Raw genomic sequence first — 20,053 nt, forward strand, 5'->3', positions numbered from 1 at the left:
GACCCATACTCACTTGATCAACCCTTGACAATGACCCTACAGTCATTGCAAAAATTGAAAAAGGACAAGGATAATAATTTTCAAATCTTGTGACGTGGGCTTGATCTTCAGACATTTGTTTACCCTGTACATCCACAGAATGGGTTAAACTTGTTGGTCCTTGTGATTGTACGTTTGGGATTTTGAGGAAGTAGTTTCAGTTTCATAAATTATAAATGCTTTCTCACTGCTCATGTTAATATTATAGAGGAATAGTTTATGTTACAGAAGGAACCTGGTGTGAATTGCTTTTGTCCCAAGTACCAGGTACATTGATCATTTGTGATCATCTCATTGGGATCTTATACATTGTGATGGCTTGCCAATATCAGCACATACTTCCCAATTACACTGACATAGCAAACAAAGTGGTCAAAAGAAATTAACTTCTCTTTTGTCTTTATCAGCCTTGCACTTAATTCCACAAAATTAAGCTTTTAATGTTTCCTAAATTTTGGCTGGTTATCGTAGATTAGAATTGGTGATCTCTGAACAACAATTCAGCTGGATAAGTATTTGAAAGCCAACCAACCGGTGGGATGGAAGTCCAAATATAATCAACTGGATGCAGCAATATATTTTACTGGCTTTTAATAGTCCATGTAGGTATATTGTGTAATAATCAGAAACTTGGACTCTAGCCTTTGGGAGTTGCTGCACACCAGTAATGAACTCATTTCCTCACTTCTGTATTTGAAAATAAGCCAATGCCACTGGAATCTTTATGGATATTAAATGAAAAGGCAATAAGCAGTAAAGCAAATCCAAGAATATTAGTTGGCGTGACAAATCATTCACTTTTGGAATAAAACCATCTTTGCATTGTTGTACTTTGTAAGATTTAAGTTCAGAGTTAGCCTTTGCAACAGAGGATGTAAATAAAATTGGATGAAAAGTTTCAGAGCTCATAAATAAGCTGAGATATATTCCCCTCCTCAAAATGCATAAGGTCTCTGATGTCACTGAAAGGTTCAAGTTTTCGGGGCTGAATGGCTTACTGCTGCTCCAGCGTTCAGCATATGCATGGCGATTGCATCTCAAAGCTCAGTAAGGCTATAAATTCAGAATATCAATGATATGGATGTATGAGGTTTAAAAGAATTGCATTAAGAGTTCTTCAACAGACCTCTTAAAATAGAGGAATGCACCTAGTTATTACTGTTGGCAAATTAGTAACTGTGTTGGAACATTCCTCAGGTAGCAGTACCACTTAACATGCGCAAGTGTAATTTTTAAGCACCACAATTCTGCACCAGATATTCCATATATAATGAAAATGCTATTTTATGATAAGCCATGTCACATATGCAAAGAAGTCTGATTACTCAGATTGCTCACTCAAATTCCAAAATTCAACTGAACCAGCGGATAGGGTGGTGGTCCAGGAGCATGTTTATTAAGTGTGAAATTTCAAGTCTCATGCACATGCACACAGAAGAAACCAGTCAAAAAACTATGAGTTAATTTCAAAATAAAAGAAAAAAGTCCAGCACCTTTTCTTTCTCAAAAATATTGATGATTTATTTCATCTAATAGGGTTAAGGTAGCAGAGAGCAATTGAAAACACCCTTAGATCAAAATGTAGAAAGGCAGCCCTCACTGATCACATTTCAAAAACATGGTAATATAGGCTAATAACAGCAAGGGACAGAACATGTTCAGAGAAACTCCTCACCAATATTCCAGAAAATCTCATTTGTCCATTGCAATGTTCAATTTATTTCTTCTTAAAATCAAGCAGTAATTACAGTCCATGGAAGTGTTTCAGATGATATATATTTATATACTGTATAATAAAGTCCCATGTTAATGAAATAGAAAAAGCCCTCCATCACCACCCAAAAAAAATACTGCAGCTATTACTCTAACTCAAGGCCAGCCTGTGTCTCACAGCAATAATTCAAATATGGAGTAGATCCCAAAAGCAAGGAGAATCAAAAATAATTAAAACAAAACCCACAACAGCACCCGTTTTTTTTTCTCAACTAGGGACTTGTTTCTGCAAGAAAAGTACCTTCACAGAAAAAAGCCCAGCTTTGTTTTTTTTTTAAAAAGGCAGTCTTCTCATTCAAATTAAAGGTCACTGCAGTATGTACAAGAAAAAAAAAGATTAAATATGAAGAGATAAATATCTTTTCTCTACCTCAAATAAAACGTGCTATTTTGCGCTCAACTGAACCGTCAAAATGATGTATACGGTGGTGGTGGTGATGGAAGGGGAAGTGAATCTGATGAAAAATTTCAACCTTGTCAGGTGACCAATGTGCAGGAATGCAAGTGGAACTGATTGTTCATCATACACTTTAGTTAATGCTTCAAATATTTAAGTTTTTCTTTAGAACTGCATGATTTAAAATTTAAGATGCACAACTGGAATACCACAAGTTCATTTTAAACCCTTCTGATTCTTTAACAGCCAACTCACTGTTTTGCATTTGGTAAGTATAGCATGCCCCATTTCAGATTCCAAACTCAGTCATAACTTGGAGGTGAGCATGATTTTTGTTCACTGCAGATAATGTGGCTCTGGAGAAAGAATACTTAGATTCAGCTGGATTTGTGCAATTTTATATCCATCACCCTTGCTATTTCATGATTAATTCCAGTACCAATGATTTTGGTCCCACCTCAAATTTTGGTTATGCTTTAACACTGTCTCATCTTTTCTCCGACCTCACTGCACAACAACAACTAAAGTCAAACTTAATTTTAATAAGCTATATCTCATCATAAACAACTGACAATTATATTGAGGCAGCAATTCATCCTTGAGGGTTCTGGTGACCCTCAAACCAATTTGGCGTCATGGTTTATTGAAATGCCATCAGAAGCTTGTGACAAATTACAGTTTTCAAATCCACCACCAGCCTTCCATTTTTATTTTTAAAAAATGGATCAAAAGTTGCCTCTTCAGTTAGTGCCTTCCAACCCACCCAAACATTTGTTTTCTGAAGGCTTAACTCAGATTTTGTACAGTGAGTGCAGTGCAGAATATTTGGGACACCGAATGAGAAAACAATTGCAATCTGGATCAGTAATGATTTTCAGTGAAAACATTGAGGTAACCCAAACTCCTGCAAACAAATTATCAGCTGGGGATCAAGCACTGAAAAGCTCAGCACTGTAATGATAAAATACATTTGTGCTATTCATACATGGCCTGTCTGGTGCAAATTAATATTTATCTACCAGCTGCAAATAAAAATTTAATTGAAGCAGCTCAACTTTATCACACTTCTAGATTTTATGGGGAGAAACACGGGAGTGAAAACAGGAATACTAAATATTTATAGTAAAAAAATATTTAGTTTTACAATATCAAGTACAGTTGGAAAAATACAAAGGAGCCAGATTCCTATGGAATTTTCAGAATTTAAAAATCAAACCTCCAAAATTCCCAGACTGATTGACAGTTCCTGTGGCACTCAGTTGATATGCTCCAAATTGTTGTAACAGTTTGCAAAACATGTTTGCAGTATTACTACCCCAATATAGAAACAGAAAATGGAAATATTTGCATAGATTGAAGACTGAGAGTCATAATAAGACATAATGGAATGTAGAGTATAAAGGTTCTTCAGTAAATGCATGTGCTAATTCCAAAATGCTGTTTATAGCACTGACTTTAGGTGGCAGGGGAGAGAGCGCGCGTGCGAAAAAGGGGGAATAAAATAAAAGTGTGGGCTGGCTGCAGAAAGATCAGATTACAGGTCACTTTCCCCATATAAAGCTGTGGAGAAGGACATGTAATCCAAAGCACCAGGCACTGCGTCGGGTCCCCTATATGGTGCCATCCGGGCAATACAGTATTCAGCTTGATCAGGGGGAAGCTCACGTCTCAGCTCCTCTGCGGTGATGTAACTCTGAAAAGAAAAAAAAACAGGTTATCAATACCCATTAGGTGTTTCTGACATCCTAAGCAAGGGAAAAATGTTTCGACATATCCTGCTGAGATTAGGGCACCATTATTGCTTAAGTTAAACATGTTGAAGATATGATCAAAGCCACGTTGCTTATTCTGGGTTTGTGATCTGCATTCTAAACATGTTAATTTTAGAACAGATTAGTTTATTAAAGACTTTACAGAATACATTAAAAGATTCATCCAATTAGTAAGGATTGGAGGCATATATAGGCCAGATAAGCTTTTATCTGGATTTTAATTATGCTCATTTTCGTCCTGGGTGCCAGCCCACAAATGACCAGGTTTATTAATTCAAATATAACACTTAGTGTGGTGGAATTTGAACTGTACCTGTGTGTTACTGGTCCAGTACCGTGGCCATGTAGCTTAGTAGGCAATTATAAACTATAACATTAACTAGGGACAGCTTTTTGAAGTAATAATTGAGAGAATCCAACAGCTATATTTTGGTGTTTAAAAAAATTAAGCATTCCCAACCCAGATGCTCAGTTGCTGAATTGATCACTTCATACCAATTAAAATGAAAACAATTTTGGTAGATCATTGAATACATAATACGGAAGGCAACCAGGCAGTCAGCAGCTGTTTGGCAGAACTATCCAATTAATCCTATTCTTCAGTAGTCCTGCATACTTCTGACTTTAGCTGTTCACCAAGTTCCCACTTAAAGTTAACACTGTCTGCCTCCAAAACCCTCAGGCAGCATGTTCCAGGTAATAATTCAAAAACTTTCCTTTACTGTTACCAACTACCTTAAATCTCTGCTTTTTAGCTCTTGGTCCTTCACTGAAAACTCAATTCTATCAAAACACTGATCAAATCTCCTCCTAGTCTGCTCTGCTCCAGGGATAAGAATCTCAACTTCTCCAATCTTTTGGTACAATTGAGGTCCTTCATTCTCAAGGTCATTCTTCTCTTACACTCCTAGACAGTGGCATCCTTCTTGAACTGTGGCATTTAGAATTGAATAATATCCCAGTTGAGGCCTTAACTTCCCCCCCTCCCCCCACATAAACCAAGAAATAATTTCCAATATAACCACGCTGAAGCTCCAGATCAGAATGGATGAGACACTCAAATTTGGACAGTTGAGAGAGAAAAGTCATTTATTTTGCAAAACAATGTTCAGTCCTTAAAATGCCCAACCTGCTGATGAACAATAAATAATGCATTAAGAAAGAAAGCCCAATCAATAGATTGAGATTGATCTGCTCCTAAAAAAACTACAGCACCTAATATTATGGAGCCAATAGCAGTAGTGGTAGGAAACCACTTAAGACTGCTTCCTGTAAGACAACATTGAACTAGAGCTTTACTAGTCTTCTGGAAAATATATAACCATTCACAGAAGTTCGGGAAAAAGGAATAAGCCTTCAGGTATTACAAGTTATGACTTAGAGGTGCCAGTATTGGATTGGGGTGGACAAAGTTAAAAATCACACTAGGTTATAGGCTGGTGTTGTGATTTTTAGATATAATAAGGACTGCAATAACTAAAATGAAAACTTGAACGTTCATTTAATTGTCTTTGAAGTTGCATGGTTCATTCTGCCAATTAGTTCACATGAATAAAGATTTTCATATACTCAGAATGAATAAAAGTTGCATTTTTGCCATATGCTGCATTGTTTTTTCATGTTCACCCAGCAGATCTTGAAGGGACAATATTGGCAAATAGCAGTGGAAACCAGGTGAGTAAAGTAACTTAGTTAGGTTGGTAAAGATTTTGACTGGATCATGCAAGGCCTGAGCTTCAAGCGGAATTCTGTGAGCGACATGCTGCGTGCTCCTATGGGCCACATTAGCATTTAGATTTCCTGGCTACACCGGCTTTGAGAAACATGGCATCATACTTCCTAGAGCCCATCAGGGCAAGTATAACTGACCTGCATTCTCCTTTTCACAACATAACAAAGCTTGATCACTTCTGCTGTGGACATTACCTGAACTTAAAAAAATCATCTTTTTGGTGGCACTTAAAGCTAAAATTACAGTCTACCGTGTGATTAAGAATAAATTACTAGTTGATTGCAGTGTAGTGTTGAAATCACATGTAAGCCAGACGAGGCAAGAGCCTTCTCAATGGAAATCGAGAAACCTGTTGTGTTTTTTCAACAATGCAGAAGGTCTTTACCAATCTCTTTGGCATCAGTTCAATACTTAAGAGATTTTGGGATTTAACCCACAGGGTGGAGAAAAGACATGCTGTCAAAGCTTTTTAAATATACACTCGACAGTATTATAAATATACAGAATCATTAAATGAACGCTAACCTACAGAGTATGGATACCTGATATTCTTGGGACTCTAACCTGATGGGTGCAAAACAAACTTTAAACAGCATTTTCTTTTCAGCAATACTGAAGTCTTGAACTGCCAAGCAAATGTACGAATTCAATTTTGACATCGTTATTGTGTTGACTTGTTTTGAACTCTGCTTTTTGGAATCTATACTATAATAACTAAAGTGGTGGTAAATATCAGGGCAAATTAAACAAAAATTGAGACTAGGGTGCCTCGAATCCTAGATAATTCTGTTTTTGAACTTTGCTTCGCAACCTGATTTTGTAGATCCGAAAGGAAATTAAATGCAAATTTAATACAGATTATTTCTACTCTAAAAATAAATGGAGCTTTGAACCAACTATGCAATGCAGGTAGTTTTACTTGATTGGTAAAGGAGTAAATTTAAAATTACACTTTAGTTTCAAGACTTCTATTAAATAAAAATCTTTAACAGGCTCACTGTCTCTCCCATGCTTCGACTAGCTTCCTTTTGACTAATCAGTAATGAGGTATTTATAATATTTGGGCAAGTCAAGGTCCAACATTAAAATACTCAGTTATTTTGTCAGAATAAGAGTGCAGATGGATGGCTATGCCAAGGCGCAGAGTGAATTATTTAGATATTCATGCAAAATTAAAACAGGATTTAATCTGAATATTGTGCATCCATTTATGCAGATCCAAAAGCAGCCATTTACATTTAAACTTTCAGACTATACAATTAGTTAAATATGCCATAATAGTTAACTTTCAGACTACAGAATTAGTCTAAGAGCTTAATTTGTTTTCCTTGCCAGAGACGTTAGAAGTATTTCAATTAAATTTCAGTGCTTGCCATCCTCTATACTTCAACCAAATGACCAACTTTCCAGAGGAAAAAAAAAATGTTAACATGAATCTTACCAAGGCAAAAAGAATTCATACATGAGCATGTCCATTTACATTGTGGGATAAAGACGGAGAAGCTTAGCCAACCATCCAATCCTCAACACTAGGTTGCCAAGACCAGATGTAACATTTGTATAACCACCAACTCAGCTAAGATCACTGAACACAGATCTTGCGTGGTACTTATGCAGGATCTAATCATTTGATTGGAATAGGTTTTGTTTGAGCCAATGGATAAATAAAACATTTACTTGACACCACCAGGACAGGCTCAGACATGTCTTATGAATGCCTTTAACCAGACACAAAAGGCCTTTACTCCACTTGCAGATTGCATCTGGTTTCTAAAGCAACAGCTATAAATTATCACTGCAATGATTCATTGAAATGGAGACTAGCTGGAATTGTGCAAAAGATTAGGGTGGTGCTTTAAAGATCCTGAGAGGAACTTGAAAATTGCCTGTGCTGTTGCTTGTTACTTTCAGACTACCTTTGTATAGTCACTTTACTCGTGACAGTTTCAAGTCAAAAGCTGCAGAAAGCAGCAATACAATATCAGGGAGTGCTGAACAAATTTCAGGTCAAGAGATTCAACTGACTTACAAACAGAATTATGTTCTGGATCAAAGTTGTGCATCTTATAGTCATTCTGCAAGACTAATTTATTACCTTGTCTCCTGCCAGAATCTTGAAGGAGGCCATTACTTGTTCAGCTGTGTCAGTGTCTGTTGTCTCACGTGACATGAAGTCAATAAAGGCTTGGAATGACACTTCTTCAGTGTTGTTGGGGGCAACAATACTCATTATTCGTGCAAACTCTGCTTCACCCTGAGAGTAAAAACAAACTCATGACAGTGAGGAACTGACCAGAGTTAACACACCTGCTTGTTAATAAATAATCATTTTCTTTGTGACCATGTAGGATGGGTAACCTGTATCACCTATGATTACAAATTATTATGTTTGAAAACAATTTACAAGGATGTTGCCAGGATTAGAGAGTTTGAGCTGTAGGGAGAGGCTGAATAGGCTGGGGTTATTTTCTCTGCAGGCTATGGGGTGACTTTATAGAGGTTTATAAAATTATGAGGGACATGAATAGGGAGAATAGTCAAAGTCTTTTCCCCAGGATAGGGGAGTCCAAAAACCCAGCGCACAGATTTAAGGTGAGGGGGGACCTGGGGGCAACTTTTTCATGCAGAGGTTAGTTCATGTGTGGAATGAGCTGCCAGAGGAAGTGGTGGAAGTTGGTCCAATTACAACACTTTAAAAGGCATCTGGAAGGGTACATGAATAGGAAGGGTTTGGAGGGATATGGACCAAATGCTGGTAAATGGGACCAGATTAATTTGGGATATCTGGTCAGCATGGACGAGTTGGACTGAAAGGTCTGTTTCCATGCTGTACATCAATGACTCGATGACAGAATCAAGACAGAAAGATACAACAATAAACTAGTCTATAATTTATTCTATGTCCTTTCACTTCAGAACCCGCACCTCAAATGTAGGTCAAAGGTTATTCCAAGGGGGTTCTAAATGATTCCGGCTGATCAAGTGTGCAACTGCAAGCATGTTCCTTTCCATTTGACGTAGGAAGTTCCAAGCTTGCAGTTCACTTTGACTGGAGGTTATCCCAGGAGCTATGGAAAGCAGACAATCCTAGATCAGGTATTGGTCTGTCAAGTGGCAAGCGTGCTCTTTCTCCCCCCAAAAGTTACCTTCAGCTAAAGGGTCAGTCTATTAATGCAAAATCTCAGGTCACACTATACTAGGAGTTTAGGGTAACTTTGAATGTTCCTCCCAAAATATCCAGGCTGCAACTTCAGATCATAAACTGCCCTCAACAAGCAATTTTCAACAAGGGACATCTGCAAGCAGAAATGCTGGAACCCCTCAGTCCCTGGGTCTGGAAAGACAGCAGTGAATTATTCGGCTTCAAAATCCACCCTTGCTGAAGACAGTCATCTGAGCAGAGATTGGACATTCATGTTGGTGCATCTCTAGCCCACAAATCTTGAGATCAGCATACTCACTCCCTTCTCAGTCACTAGAGAACCCATATTTTCCAACTTTCCTTTTACTCTTCACTTCAAAAGGTTTAAATAGAAAATTTTTAAAATAAAAATTCAAACTCAAGGATAGACTCAGGATGTCTCACTTTATCCTGTCCAGTGATCTCCTCTGCTGTCCACACTCCCAACCACCCCTGCAACCTCAATATTATCACCAGCTGCAAAAAGCAACAGAAACCTCTAGCACAGAAACTACTGGAATGCCCAGAAACCTTTCATAGTGAAATCTAGCTTTTTTTGTTTGAAGGCGGAGGAGTTTCAGACACTGCTTGGAAAATGACCTCAGAATTATTCAAACTCAAAAATTCAAGGACTGTTCTTACACAAAGTACTGGCTGGGTTTTCAGACTGTTCATGCATCAGCCTCAAATCATTTTAATGGAGGAAACAGAATTGGTTGCTAAAGGCAGAAACAGAAAACCTCAACAATATCATATGCCTGTCTAAACAGCTCACGTGAACAAAATCAGGAAACTGAAAAAAGTATTGCAATTAGTGAGAAATCATTTTATATAAAAAAAAGTGTCATATTTCCTAGTGACTGCCATTGGTTTCTTGGGTAATACAGTTTTTCCCGCTCACTTAAAAATTGACAAATTAATACTCAATACCTGTCAACACAAAGGTCAAGTCAACATAATGGCTTTGTAAATTAAACTTCGATAAAAGCAGGCTTTATTTACATTAAAATTAAATTTATTAAATTTTAATAAGGTCAAACCCCTAGTATTTCTGGCTGAAGATATGGAAAAGGAAAGAAGAACCGTACCAGACTGTAGCCCGTAGAGATAAGGAGAGCTCGAAAATCATCAGCGTCCATCAGCCCCGTTCGCTTCTACTCCAAGAGAAGCAAGCCAGAGAAAAAACACGCACACAGATGGCATTGTGCCACAAACAGGGGAGTTTAAAAAAAAAGACAAGTACAGAATCAAATTCAAAGATGGGAGTAAGCAAAAAGAAAAAAAGTAACATTAGGGAATAAGTGAATAAGTCAGGACACAGAATCCAGGAGAGAAATGGAGAAAAAAAGTTAGCTATTTACTGACTTTTATTGCATTCAAATCATCAATACCTGCTGGTCATTTCCAACATCGTAACCCAAGCTGATAAGGCAGGCTTTAAATTCTTCAGGTCCTAGTTTCCCGGTATGGTCCTACATGAGGTCATCGGAGCATGCAGGTAAAATGACGGGTACACACACACAGTGGAGATTGGTAGGGGGTGGAAAACACGGAGGATGGCGGCGTTGATATAGTTGGTGATGCAGCACAGCATGCACAGTACATGAAGCATGCATATGGGGAGAAGGAAAATAAAAATGTCATGTTAGACAAAGGACAAGTGAAAAACAGTTAAACCAAAAAGGAAAATGCAAATGAAACTTACGAATCTCAAACATCTTTTAGCTACAAAATACCATACAAAAATATTATCTAATGGATTGCAGCTATTTGTGATTAGAACTAAATTTTCAGCAGCACAGTTTCTGAAATGTGGCTTTTAATATTTCTATTGTCCAATGTTTTTTGGGTACAAGTGAAAAACAGTTAAACCAAAAAGCAAAATGCAAATGAAACTTATGAATCTCAAACATCTTTTAGCTACAAAATACCATACAAAAATATTATATTATATTATGAGCAATTGATAAATGCAGCTTTATGCACCCTAAGATTTACACCATTTTGAAATTTCATGCAAAATATTTCAGTATTGCTAGGTACAATGTTTTGTGCTTCACAACTGCAGCTAGCATGATGCAGTCAGGCACTAATGGCCACATTGCAATTGGGCTCAGTCTTTTATCCCCTCAGAACAAGAGTGGGTTACTTATCCAATCAGACTTTTCTGGTCTGAGATCTCAAGGTAAAAAGGCACCTCAAACACATCGAGATTGTATTAAGTTAGCAAGAATTCAATTTTAATTTTTTTTTCCAAATACTTAAGTGAACAGAGCTGCAAGTACAATTCTATCATTGCAGCTTCACAGTAAATGACAACAATTCTGTTTTTCACCAAAAGATTAACATGCTAAGGGAATCATAGACAATAGGTAGAATGGTTATTTCTGTGGTGCAAATGCAAGGACATTTTTAGAAGTACTAAATATCATGAAGTCTCAAATAGATGAAAACCCAAAAAACATTGGACAATAGAAATATTAAAAGCCACATTTCAGAAACTGTGCTGCTGAAAATTTAGTTCTAATCACAAATAGCTGCAATCCATTAGATACTTGCTGGCAAACGAGGTGACTAATCTCAGCACCATAACAGTTAAGCTGCACCGCAACAGTGAATGTGCAAATCAAAAACCAATTATTTTCTGCATTCCACAACTGCAAATTGTGCCTTGCATGCATAACTCTTACAAGGTCTGGAGTATCTCTGTACAATTTCTGCTGAAACTGTTGGAACACTGGGTAGGGCAAAAAATGTACTTTAAAATTGCATTTATTGGACTCAATTTAAGACAAACTAAAAAGGACATTTGGATTAGCAGTTAAGCTGCTGTTGAAAATTTGCAAAGGGATGGATGGAAAATTGACATTTCTGATGGTCACTGAAAACATACTGCATTGAAGCTTACCATTTTTGGTAAATTTAATTTACACAAATGTTTTTGAATAAATCCAGATTTCCTTCTGCAAAGACACCAACAGGAGCCAAACACAAACTACATGTTGAATGAACATGCCCAGGTCATCCACTTCTGTGCCAACTGTTCTAAGCATTTTCAACATACTCGGGCCTTTCGCGACAGTTCATGTCTTGAGGCAATTTGAAAATACCATAAATGAATGTAATATATATTTCAGAGTTTTGGTCCAAGCTTTAGTTTTTGAACTATAATCATGACAAGATTGAAACAGCAAATCCCACTGAACCACTTGATGACGACAATGGGAGACATTTTGCCAAAGCTATTATGCAGATTGGGACAAAAATCAACATTATCTCAATATTTTTTCGATCATTTTAAAATCATAGCAAACAAACTTTCCAAAGGCAAATTAACATTAATGTTAAAGTGAACAATTTGTCCCATAGAACTGTTACGTTCCTCAAGGAGCAAACACACTGCCATTACAGTAATGACCAGGTATCAATGGTATCAGTCACAAAGTTTAAAAAAAACACTGTGCAAACAGGATGGTGGTAGTGGAACTGCACACTTGACAATAAATAGATTTCAAGTTTTTGCATGGTGTGGCATTCAACATCTCAATATACTGTGGAAAACAACAACAACATATTCAAGACTAAGCAATAAATGCTGACATTTGTTGATGGCACCTACATCTTGTGAATGATTAAAAAGAAACTATAGATTACCATGAACTGAACTAAACTAAATGTAATGCCACTACGTTACAACTTATTTGTGAAAAAGAGGCATGTTCTTTGCTATCAGTACACAAAAAATTTAGTGAACCATTATTGTCAGGGACGAACCAAGTAACCGCATTAAATGTCCCTTTGGAGTGAATCAAAAGATAATCTACAGGAACGTCAAGTGAGGAAAATATTCAGATTACAGGACATTTGATTCTAAATGATAGAGAGCAGCCCATTTTCTTTTTTCTGGTAATCACCCAGTAAAATTGGTTGAACATCCAATCAAAAGATGAGTGAGTGGTAATGGTTTCCAGAACCTAATGGTTGATATTCAAGATAGAATCATGGGGAGTGGCTAGTTGAGGGTGATAATGGAGGGTAATTAGAATGAAACCATAAATCTCAGCTATACTCACTTTTGTTTATTATATCTCTGCTCTAATTTGGAGACGTTAAGTCTTGAATGAGGTACCAAAGTAAGCATAGTACTATAATGCAGCTTTATCATGAGAAGTGGCAGTCCCTCAATGGGAGGAACAACCCCATCCTCCTCATTTGTCAACTACACAGGAGTTGAAAGATAAAGAGAGCTGTCATCCTGGTCAATTTCCCACACCTATTCGAGGAAACTTTGCATAAAACCTACCACCCTCCTAATGCACACTACTCTCCAATTGGCCAGATAAATATTCTAAAACAACCATAGATGCTTACATAGCACAAGTCTTGGATTGCTTTAAGTCAGACAATAGCCCCTAAATAACAAAGATAAATACTTTGTAATTTAGTACACAAAAACAATTTCCCATATATTCCAATTTAACGGACAATGAACAGAAACAGTAAGCAACTACTAGTCATTGCAAGTTAGACTCTTCATTGGTAACAATGTTCAGCATGTGGAAGATTAATTGATTAGTCAGCAATATGCTTGAATGGGAACTGGAAAAAGGCACAATTTGCTTTCTTTGAAGTATTCTGAAAAGATACACGAGCCATTAGATTAGAGGGGTGAAAAACAGGTGTAAGTGTTATGCCTCAGCTACAGAGCCCTGGTTAGATTACACCATGTACTGAGCAGCTCTGGGCTCCACACTTTGGAAATATAGAGATCTCCCTGAAAGATAGCTTCTGTTGAAGTTGAGGCGTGAAAAGAGATAATAGAAATTAGTGGTTGTACTTTCTGGAACTTAAGATTAGAGATAAGTTGATCAAAGTTACAGTCTATTAAAAGAGAACCAAAAAAAAAAGTGGACGCATTTTGGGGAATCGAGGCATGTAGTTAAAAATTGGAACCAGATCGCTTAGGAGTGAAATTAGACAATCACCTCTACTTGAAATTGAGGGAAATTTGGAATTCTCAATTGCAACTAGTCAATTACTGTTTTTAAATTGAGGTAGATTTAAGATATTAAAAGGGGCCCAGGATTTAAGCAGAAATGGAGTTATGACTCAGTTCAGCCATGACCCCTCAGAATGATGGAACAGGTTCAGAATGCTCCAACTCGACACCCATTCTTAGATGTTAACAGCAAAATTTTGTACTGCAGACACATCAGTTTCACATGTATCTGCAAGGTTAATGCCAACAGCTTTTCAAATGTCATTTAATCAGGACATACTATACCAAGTATCAACAAAACATTACCAATGGTATGCCTGTCTCCAATTTTTACATATGCAGAGATATTCCCTCACCCTCTGGTACATCTGATCAGAAGTACAACTCTAAACTAATCCAATTAAACCTATGCTAACCTAGATAACATTACAAGCACCAATGCAACTTCCTGATTAATCCCTGAAGCACTTCAAAACAATTTCAGATGTAAATTTAATAATGGAAATTAAAATATGCAGATAGAAATTACAATTCATGAATATGTAAATTCAAAAATTAATGTAATCATCAAACTTCATTTGGTGTAGAGGAAATCAAGCATAAATGTGGCATGTGCGAAGAGACGAAGAAACTATATGACTCAGTGCAACTCACCATTTAAGAGGAAATACACTTGTTAAAGTTAGTCAATAGTTTTGCAGCTGCTGGACACAACATTTCAATGTTTAAATAAAAGACAATCAATCAAGAAATCAATTGGTGATACAATACAACTCCTGCATTATCTGAAATGGCTAAATTAGTAGAGATTTTCTTTATTATAAATGCTGATTATTTGTCCAGAATAATTTGTCACAAGGGACTTTTCCTTCCCTTGTTCCCCCTCTTGTCCTTGCTCTCCAATTTACCAGATTTGTAGCAGTTAATAGTCAACAGTCACACCATTTGTGTTGACAACTGTTGCAATCCAAACTAGAATAAAATGAGAACAATTGTCTTGCTACAGCTACAACTCAAGGGGTGGCATTTATGTGCCTATGAATTGAACTCCTGACAAAAGGGGATTTTTTTTTCTGGTTTGTAAACCACAGGATGAAGGCAACCAGCAGATGCTTTCTGAAGTGTTCAGCCAACGACATTCCAAATTCATCCAGAGTGACTACATTGCTTAACTAAAAAAAAAAGCACTTCAAAGTCCTTTCTCCACTCATCTCCCTCAAAATAACGCAGTGAATTTAAGTTAAATGCACCCACTCCAGCTAGCAAATTGCAGTACAACAATGGGAATTCAGAACTTGTAATAAGGAAAATTCAAGAACAGTAGCTAGAGAGGGGCCATAAATGTCAGCCTTGCCAGCTCGTCCATATCCTGCGCATGAATGAATAAAAACATGAGTTTTAAGTGCCCTTGTGGAAGCAGACTTGTTACATTATTTCTGGGTTTGCACAAAGGGAAGCAGCTGTGATCCTCTGTTGCTGTTCAAGAAAGACTCAACGCAAAGAGGAGCTCTGCCCTGTAAACAACACTGGGCAGCCATATCACTCAACTAATGAACAATAAACCATTATTTTGCAAATCACAAACAGCAAGTTGATCAGCACAAATTCCTCTACTATTTTGAGATTCAAGAAATACATCTGGTAAAACAAATGCAGAGCTCGAGTGGAGAGAAACCAAAGGGTGATTGTGCAATTAGTTTTACATCACTGACTTCATTTCTAGTAACTTCATTTCTTTTTGAGCAAATTATTCAATATCAAAGTATAAACTAGATATTGCTGTAATGAGCATGGTGATCAGTAACGTACCGATTCCATGCCAGTCAGAGAAAACCAGTGGTATAATCTGGGTTTAGTACATAGAAACACTGAAGGTGGAGTAGTGTAGCTTCACAGGTCATTGTACAAATCACCAAATAATTAAGACCTACATCCATACTCCGTTTCAGCAACTGTACATTGGAGCTAAACGATCAAGTAATAAGACAACTTCAGCAGTATCAGCATAAGGGTTTGCAATACCACTAGTCACAGAACTGTACTAAGTGGTCACCTGAAATGCTGTAGAGCAAATCACCTTACATCTACCCGGTATTATTCATAAATTGATAAATGTCATGCACACAAGTGTCACAAAACGCACCTTGTCAAAGTGATTAAATGATGATCGGAACTCATTCAGCTGATCTTGGCTGATGCCTTTTGCGTCACGGGTGAGGATTTGGTTTTCTATTTCATTGATGGTTCTGGCAATTGTGGTCAACAGCTGTTCCCAGCCAACTCTGATGTGCTTTTATATGGAAAAAACCAAACTGAAGTTGTGGCATTAAGACAATTTATGGGGCATAAATCACAGCAGGAAATGAACAAACCATGAAGGTCAAAACAAACTCATCATCGGCTTTAAACTGCAAGTCTATTTTTGATTTAAAGGCAACATCATTATAAATTGGGTAACGTTATAATCATGAAGAGCTTTTGCCAGAAACTTGATTCTCCTGCTCCTCTGATGCTGCCTGACCCGTTGTGCTTTACTAGCACCACACTCCTGACAGCATGTTATAACCAGACATAATCAACACTAGTAAGTTGCCATCTTAATTAACCCTTTCCAGGTCAAAGTAGCACATAGCTCTGCTGAAAGCAAGATCTGGTGCAAGTTACAAGACTATCTAAAGCCGTAATTACATTAAAAACTCCATATTTGCGCTGTTTGCAACATGGCATCTCGGATTCGCCTGCACCATGCTTCCCTGAACAATGCTGCAGTGTGCATAAATATTTCAACATGAGAACTCTGCTCACCAATCCATGGTTGCAAACTTCTGCTTAAAATAAAAGCAAACTAATTAGACTAATTAGAAATTCAAAGCTAGAATGGTCCAGTTAAATATATTACAAAGTGCACAAAGTTAAATGTTAATGCTGTGCTGACTGCAGTACAAGTTCAGCAAATGTTTAGTTGCCTAAAAGGCCAATTCATGATCTTAATGTGGCTAATTTGACATTGGTAGTGACTCTGCCCTGTCAATATCAAAACAGTTAAGTATAAAAATGGGGCACCAAATTAGGTGAGCACAATATGCAGATCCCAGCATACCTCAACAATTATAAAAACTGGTTAGGTCTCACCTTGAAGTAGTGTACAACTGAGTATTATACTTTCAGGATGACACCAAGGCCTTGGCAGGGACAAAACAGAATTACAGAACAGAATTACTGGAGTGCTATCAGCAAAAACGGGGTTTGAATTAAGTAGAGTTTGAGTACTTTTGAGCAGAGAAAGTCAAGGGACGACTTAAAGGGATATCAAAATGGACAGCAGAGTGGCTCAATAATTAGCATTACTGCCTCAAAGCACCAGGGACCTGGGTTCAATTCTAGAGGAAATGCTTACAAAGTTTAAAAGACAGATGGTTAAGTACATGAATAAGAAATATTTGGAAGGATATGGGCCAAGTGCAGGCAGGTGGGACTCATTTAGTTTGAGATTATGGTTGGCATACATTGGTTGGACCAAAGGGTCTGTTCCCATGCTGACTCAAGGATTGCCTATTTGGAGTTTGCACCTTCTCTCCATTTCTGCATGGGTTCCCTCCCACAGTGGTTAGGTGGATTGGCTTTGCTAAATTGCCCATTGCTTCCACAGATGTGTAGGCTAGGTGGACTAGCCATCGTAAGTGCAAAGTTACAAGGATAGATTAGGGGTCTGGGTAGGACGCTCTTTGGAGGATTGATAGACTTAATGGGCTGAATAGCCTCTTTCTGCATTGTAGGGATTCTATGATTTTGGAATATTTATTCGCTAGAAAGGAGAAAACCATTTTTACTCAAGATGATCATAACTAGAATACACAACTTCAAGGTCAATTCGCAAAGTGGGGAGGACGAAAATAAGTTTATACAGTGAATTCTGATTTAATATACATTGCTGAAAAGGATAATGGAAACGGAGTAATTTCCAGAAAGGGAATTAGATTTTAAAATTCATAGGAGATGACCATGGCTGCCAAAACCAACAACTATTACACACATTAATACCCTGAGGGGAAGAATTGCTTTCTTGGACCACTTGAGTTAATCTTCACCTAAAAAGTGCTGATAGCAAGGGAGTTCTAGGATTTTGGCCCAACAGTGAAGAAATGATGTATTCACCAAGTCAGGATGGTGAGAGAGGAGATGGTAGAGGTGGCACTCATGCACACTTGCTGACCTTGTTTTGTTAGGTGGCAGAATTCAGCATCAAAAGGCAACAAGGTAAGATTAAATAGAGTTTGGGACTAATTGGTTAAGGCTCACACAAAAAAAAAGAGTTCAGAGAGGCACAATGTGCCAAATTCTCTTCTTTACTGATTGCGAGCTTTTGGGAGAATTTTTGTTTGATTAGTCTTCAAATGAATAATGCTGTATAATGCTAGAGAGTTTAGCTTTTTCTTTTGGTATGTTTCATTATTTTTCCATCAGCAAGCTGCAATCAAAATGCATATTTTGCTTATTTCCTTCCAAACTTAGCAACTAAGAAGGAAAATTGAGTAGTGTGTGACAGATTTGAAATTTGATCTTTCACGCAAGATTGCAAATCTTTGGAATTCTGCAGCACAGACCACTGTGAACATACAACATTGAGTACATGCAAGTCGGCGATCAGTAGATTGTGGTAATCAAGTGGTATGATACTAGGGCAGGAGATGGGTTGTGGGAGGAAATCTTAACATCAGGGCAGGCTCAAAGGCCTACTTATGGCCTATTCCTGCTTATGAGTGCAAGATGTGCATTAAACCTCTCCCACAGAGATACAAAGCAAAAACAGCTGAAATGCACATCTGGCACTTACTTAATGACTAGAAACTTTCGAGCTCTACTGCAATCAGCATGTTGCTGATCTTAAATGATAGCCCCTACTGAAATTCCAAAAGCTTTAAATCAGTACCTCCATGGTGTAGTTGGTGTGTTTGTTATCAAAGATGAGTGCCTCCTGAATGAGCTGATGATCCTGCTCTAATTTCTCGATGTTGGGTTTGTAATTGATGATACTGCTCTCATACTGCTTCAGTTGATTTAGTTGGTCTTCCAACGTGCCATGCATTTCAATTGAAATCCGTCCGATTTCCTAAGTACAACATTTAAAAAAATTGAGTGCTTGATACAACTGTTGTGCCAACTTAGTGTCCAGTTTGACCCTCCTACCCCTTTCCCCACCCCCAAGGTGATGTTAGCTTGCATACAGGTGCTTTCAACTGAAGAGAATTGGACAGTTGCTTTGCAAATGCGATGGATAATTTAAAATTGAACTTTTATTTAGGTAACAAGTTGGTTACTTTTATATTGACCATTATATAATAAGTTCGGATACTTGTTATAAAGACCAAAAGCATCAGCAAATGTTCAATTTATGATCTTGCCAATCAACTTGCTCTCATGCAATAGATTAATTTATTTCTTACATGTGACAAAAGATGCATCATTTACACTATTTTGGAATTTGAATTTTTAAATGAATGTTGGCAAAACAGAGGCCAGTCTTTGTGGAACAATAACTAAACATAACATTGAGCCAGAAAAGTGATGGCAGACCCTTGGAGTATCAGAAAAAGATATTTATACAGTTGTCTATGACAGGTAAACACAAGGTATTAGATTGGTCTTCAGTTTGGAAGATTAAAGCATAAAGTCTCCCCCCCCCCCCCCCCAAGTTCAAAAAATATAATAAATGTTGAGTTTAGATGTCAATTTAGTTTCTTTACCAAAATGGTGATTCCAGAAACAAGTCACCTCAGCAGAGTTCAATTTGTAAAGCTTTCAAATCCAAAGAGCTTGGTTGAAAATCTGAGAATGTAGAAAGCTCAGATTTGTGAAAAGGTCACGTCAGCAAATTTAGAAAGGATTAATGAACTGTCCCCACAGTCAACAGGGAAGAACCTGGAAGAGTCAAGTAAACCCTTTAAGTACCAAATTACAGGGTGCCATTTCTCTGAACTAGGGTCTCTAACAAATAATCTCAGTAAACAAGTTTAAACTTTTGTTTTTGCTGTGTTTTAAGATCATTCTTGCAAGGAGAGTTTTTTTCAATGTAGTTTCTTTTGCGTAAAAAGTTGTTAAACAATATCTGCACCCTTGTCTGAATAGAGGTCTGACTAATGACTACATTAACTGATTAAGA

The 20,053-nt window shown here is 37.4% G+C and overlaps 1 protein-coding gene across 5 annotated transcripts in view; it reads right to left on the minus strand.

Annotated features, from left to right (window-relative positions):
* Positions 1-1,533: 1,533 nt before the first annotated feature.
* LOC122542742 (alpha-actinin-1-like) overlaps positions 1,534-20,053 on the minus strand; it is a 113,183-nt gene continuing 94,663 nt past the window's right edge. For 2 of the 5 annotated variants that reach the window (XM_043680734.1, XM_043680733.1), the window contains exons 17-21: positions 18,824-19,003; positions 16,037-16,183; positions 9,983-10,048; positions 7,809-7,967; positions 1,534-3,902 (exon numbers count right to left, since the gene is read on the minus strand). In XM_043680734.1, the coding sequence (XP_043536669.1) occupies positions 3,744-3,902; positions 7,809-7,967; positions 9,983-10,048; positions 16,037-16,183; positions 18,824-19,003 (711 nt within the window). In that variant the 3' untranslated portion in view covers positions 1,534-3,743. Of the gene's footprint in view, positions 3,903-7,808; positions 7,968-9,982; positions 10,049-10,285; positions 10,367-16,036; positions 16,184-18,823; positions 19,004-20,053 lie in introns of all 5 variants that reach the window. The other 3 variants (XM_043680731.1, XM_043680730.1, XM_043680735.1) reach the window with 2 other exon arrangements.

The sequence above is a fragment of the Chiloscyllium plagiosum genome, chromosome 41, assembly GCF_004010195.1.
Source record: "Chiloscyllium plagiosum isolate BGI_BamShark_2017 chromosome 41, ASM401019v2, whole genome shotgun sequence".
Taxonomy (NCBI): domain Eukaryota; kingdom Metazoa; phylum Chordata; class Chondrichthyes; order Orectolobiformes; family Hemiscylliidae; genus Chiloscyllium; species Chiloscyllium plagiosum.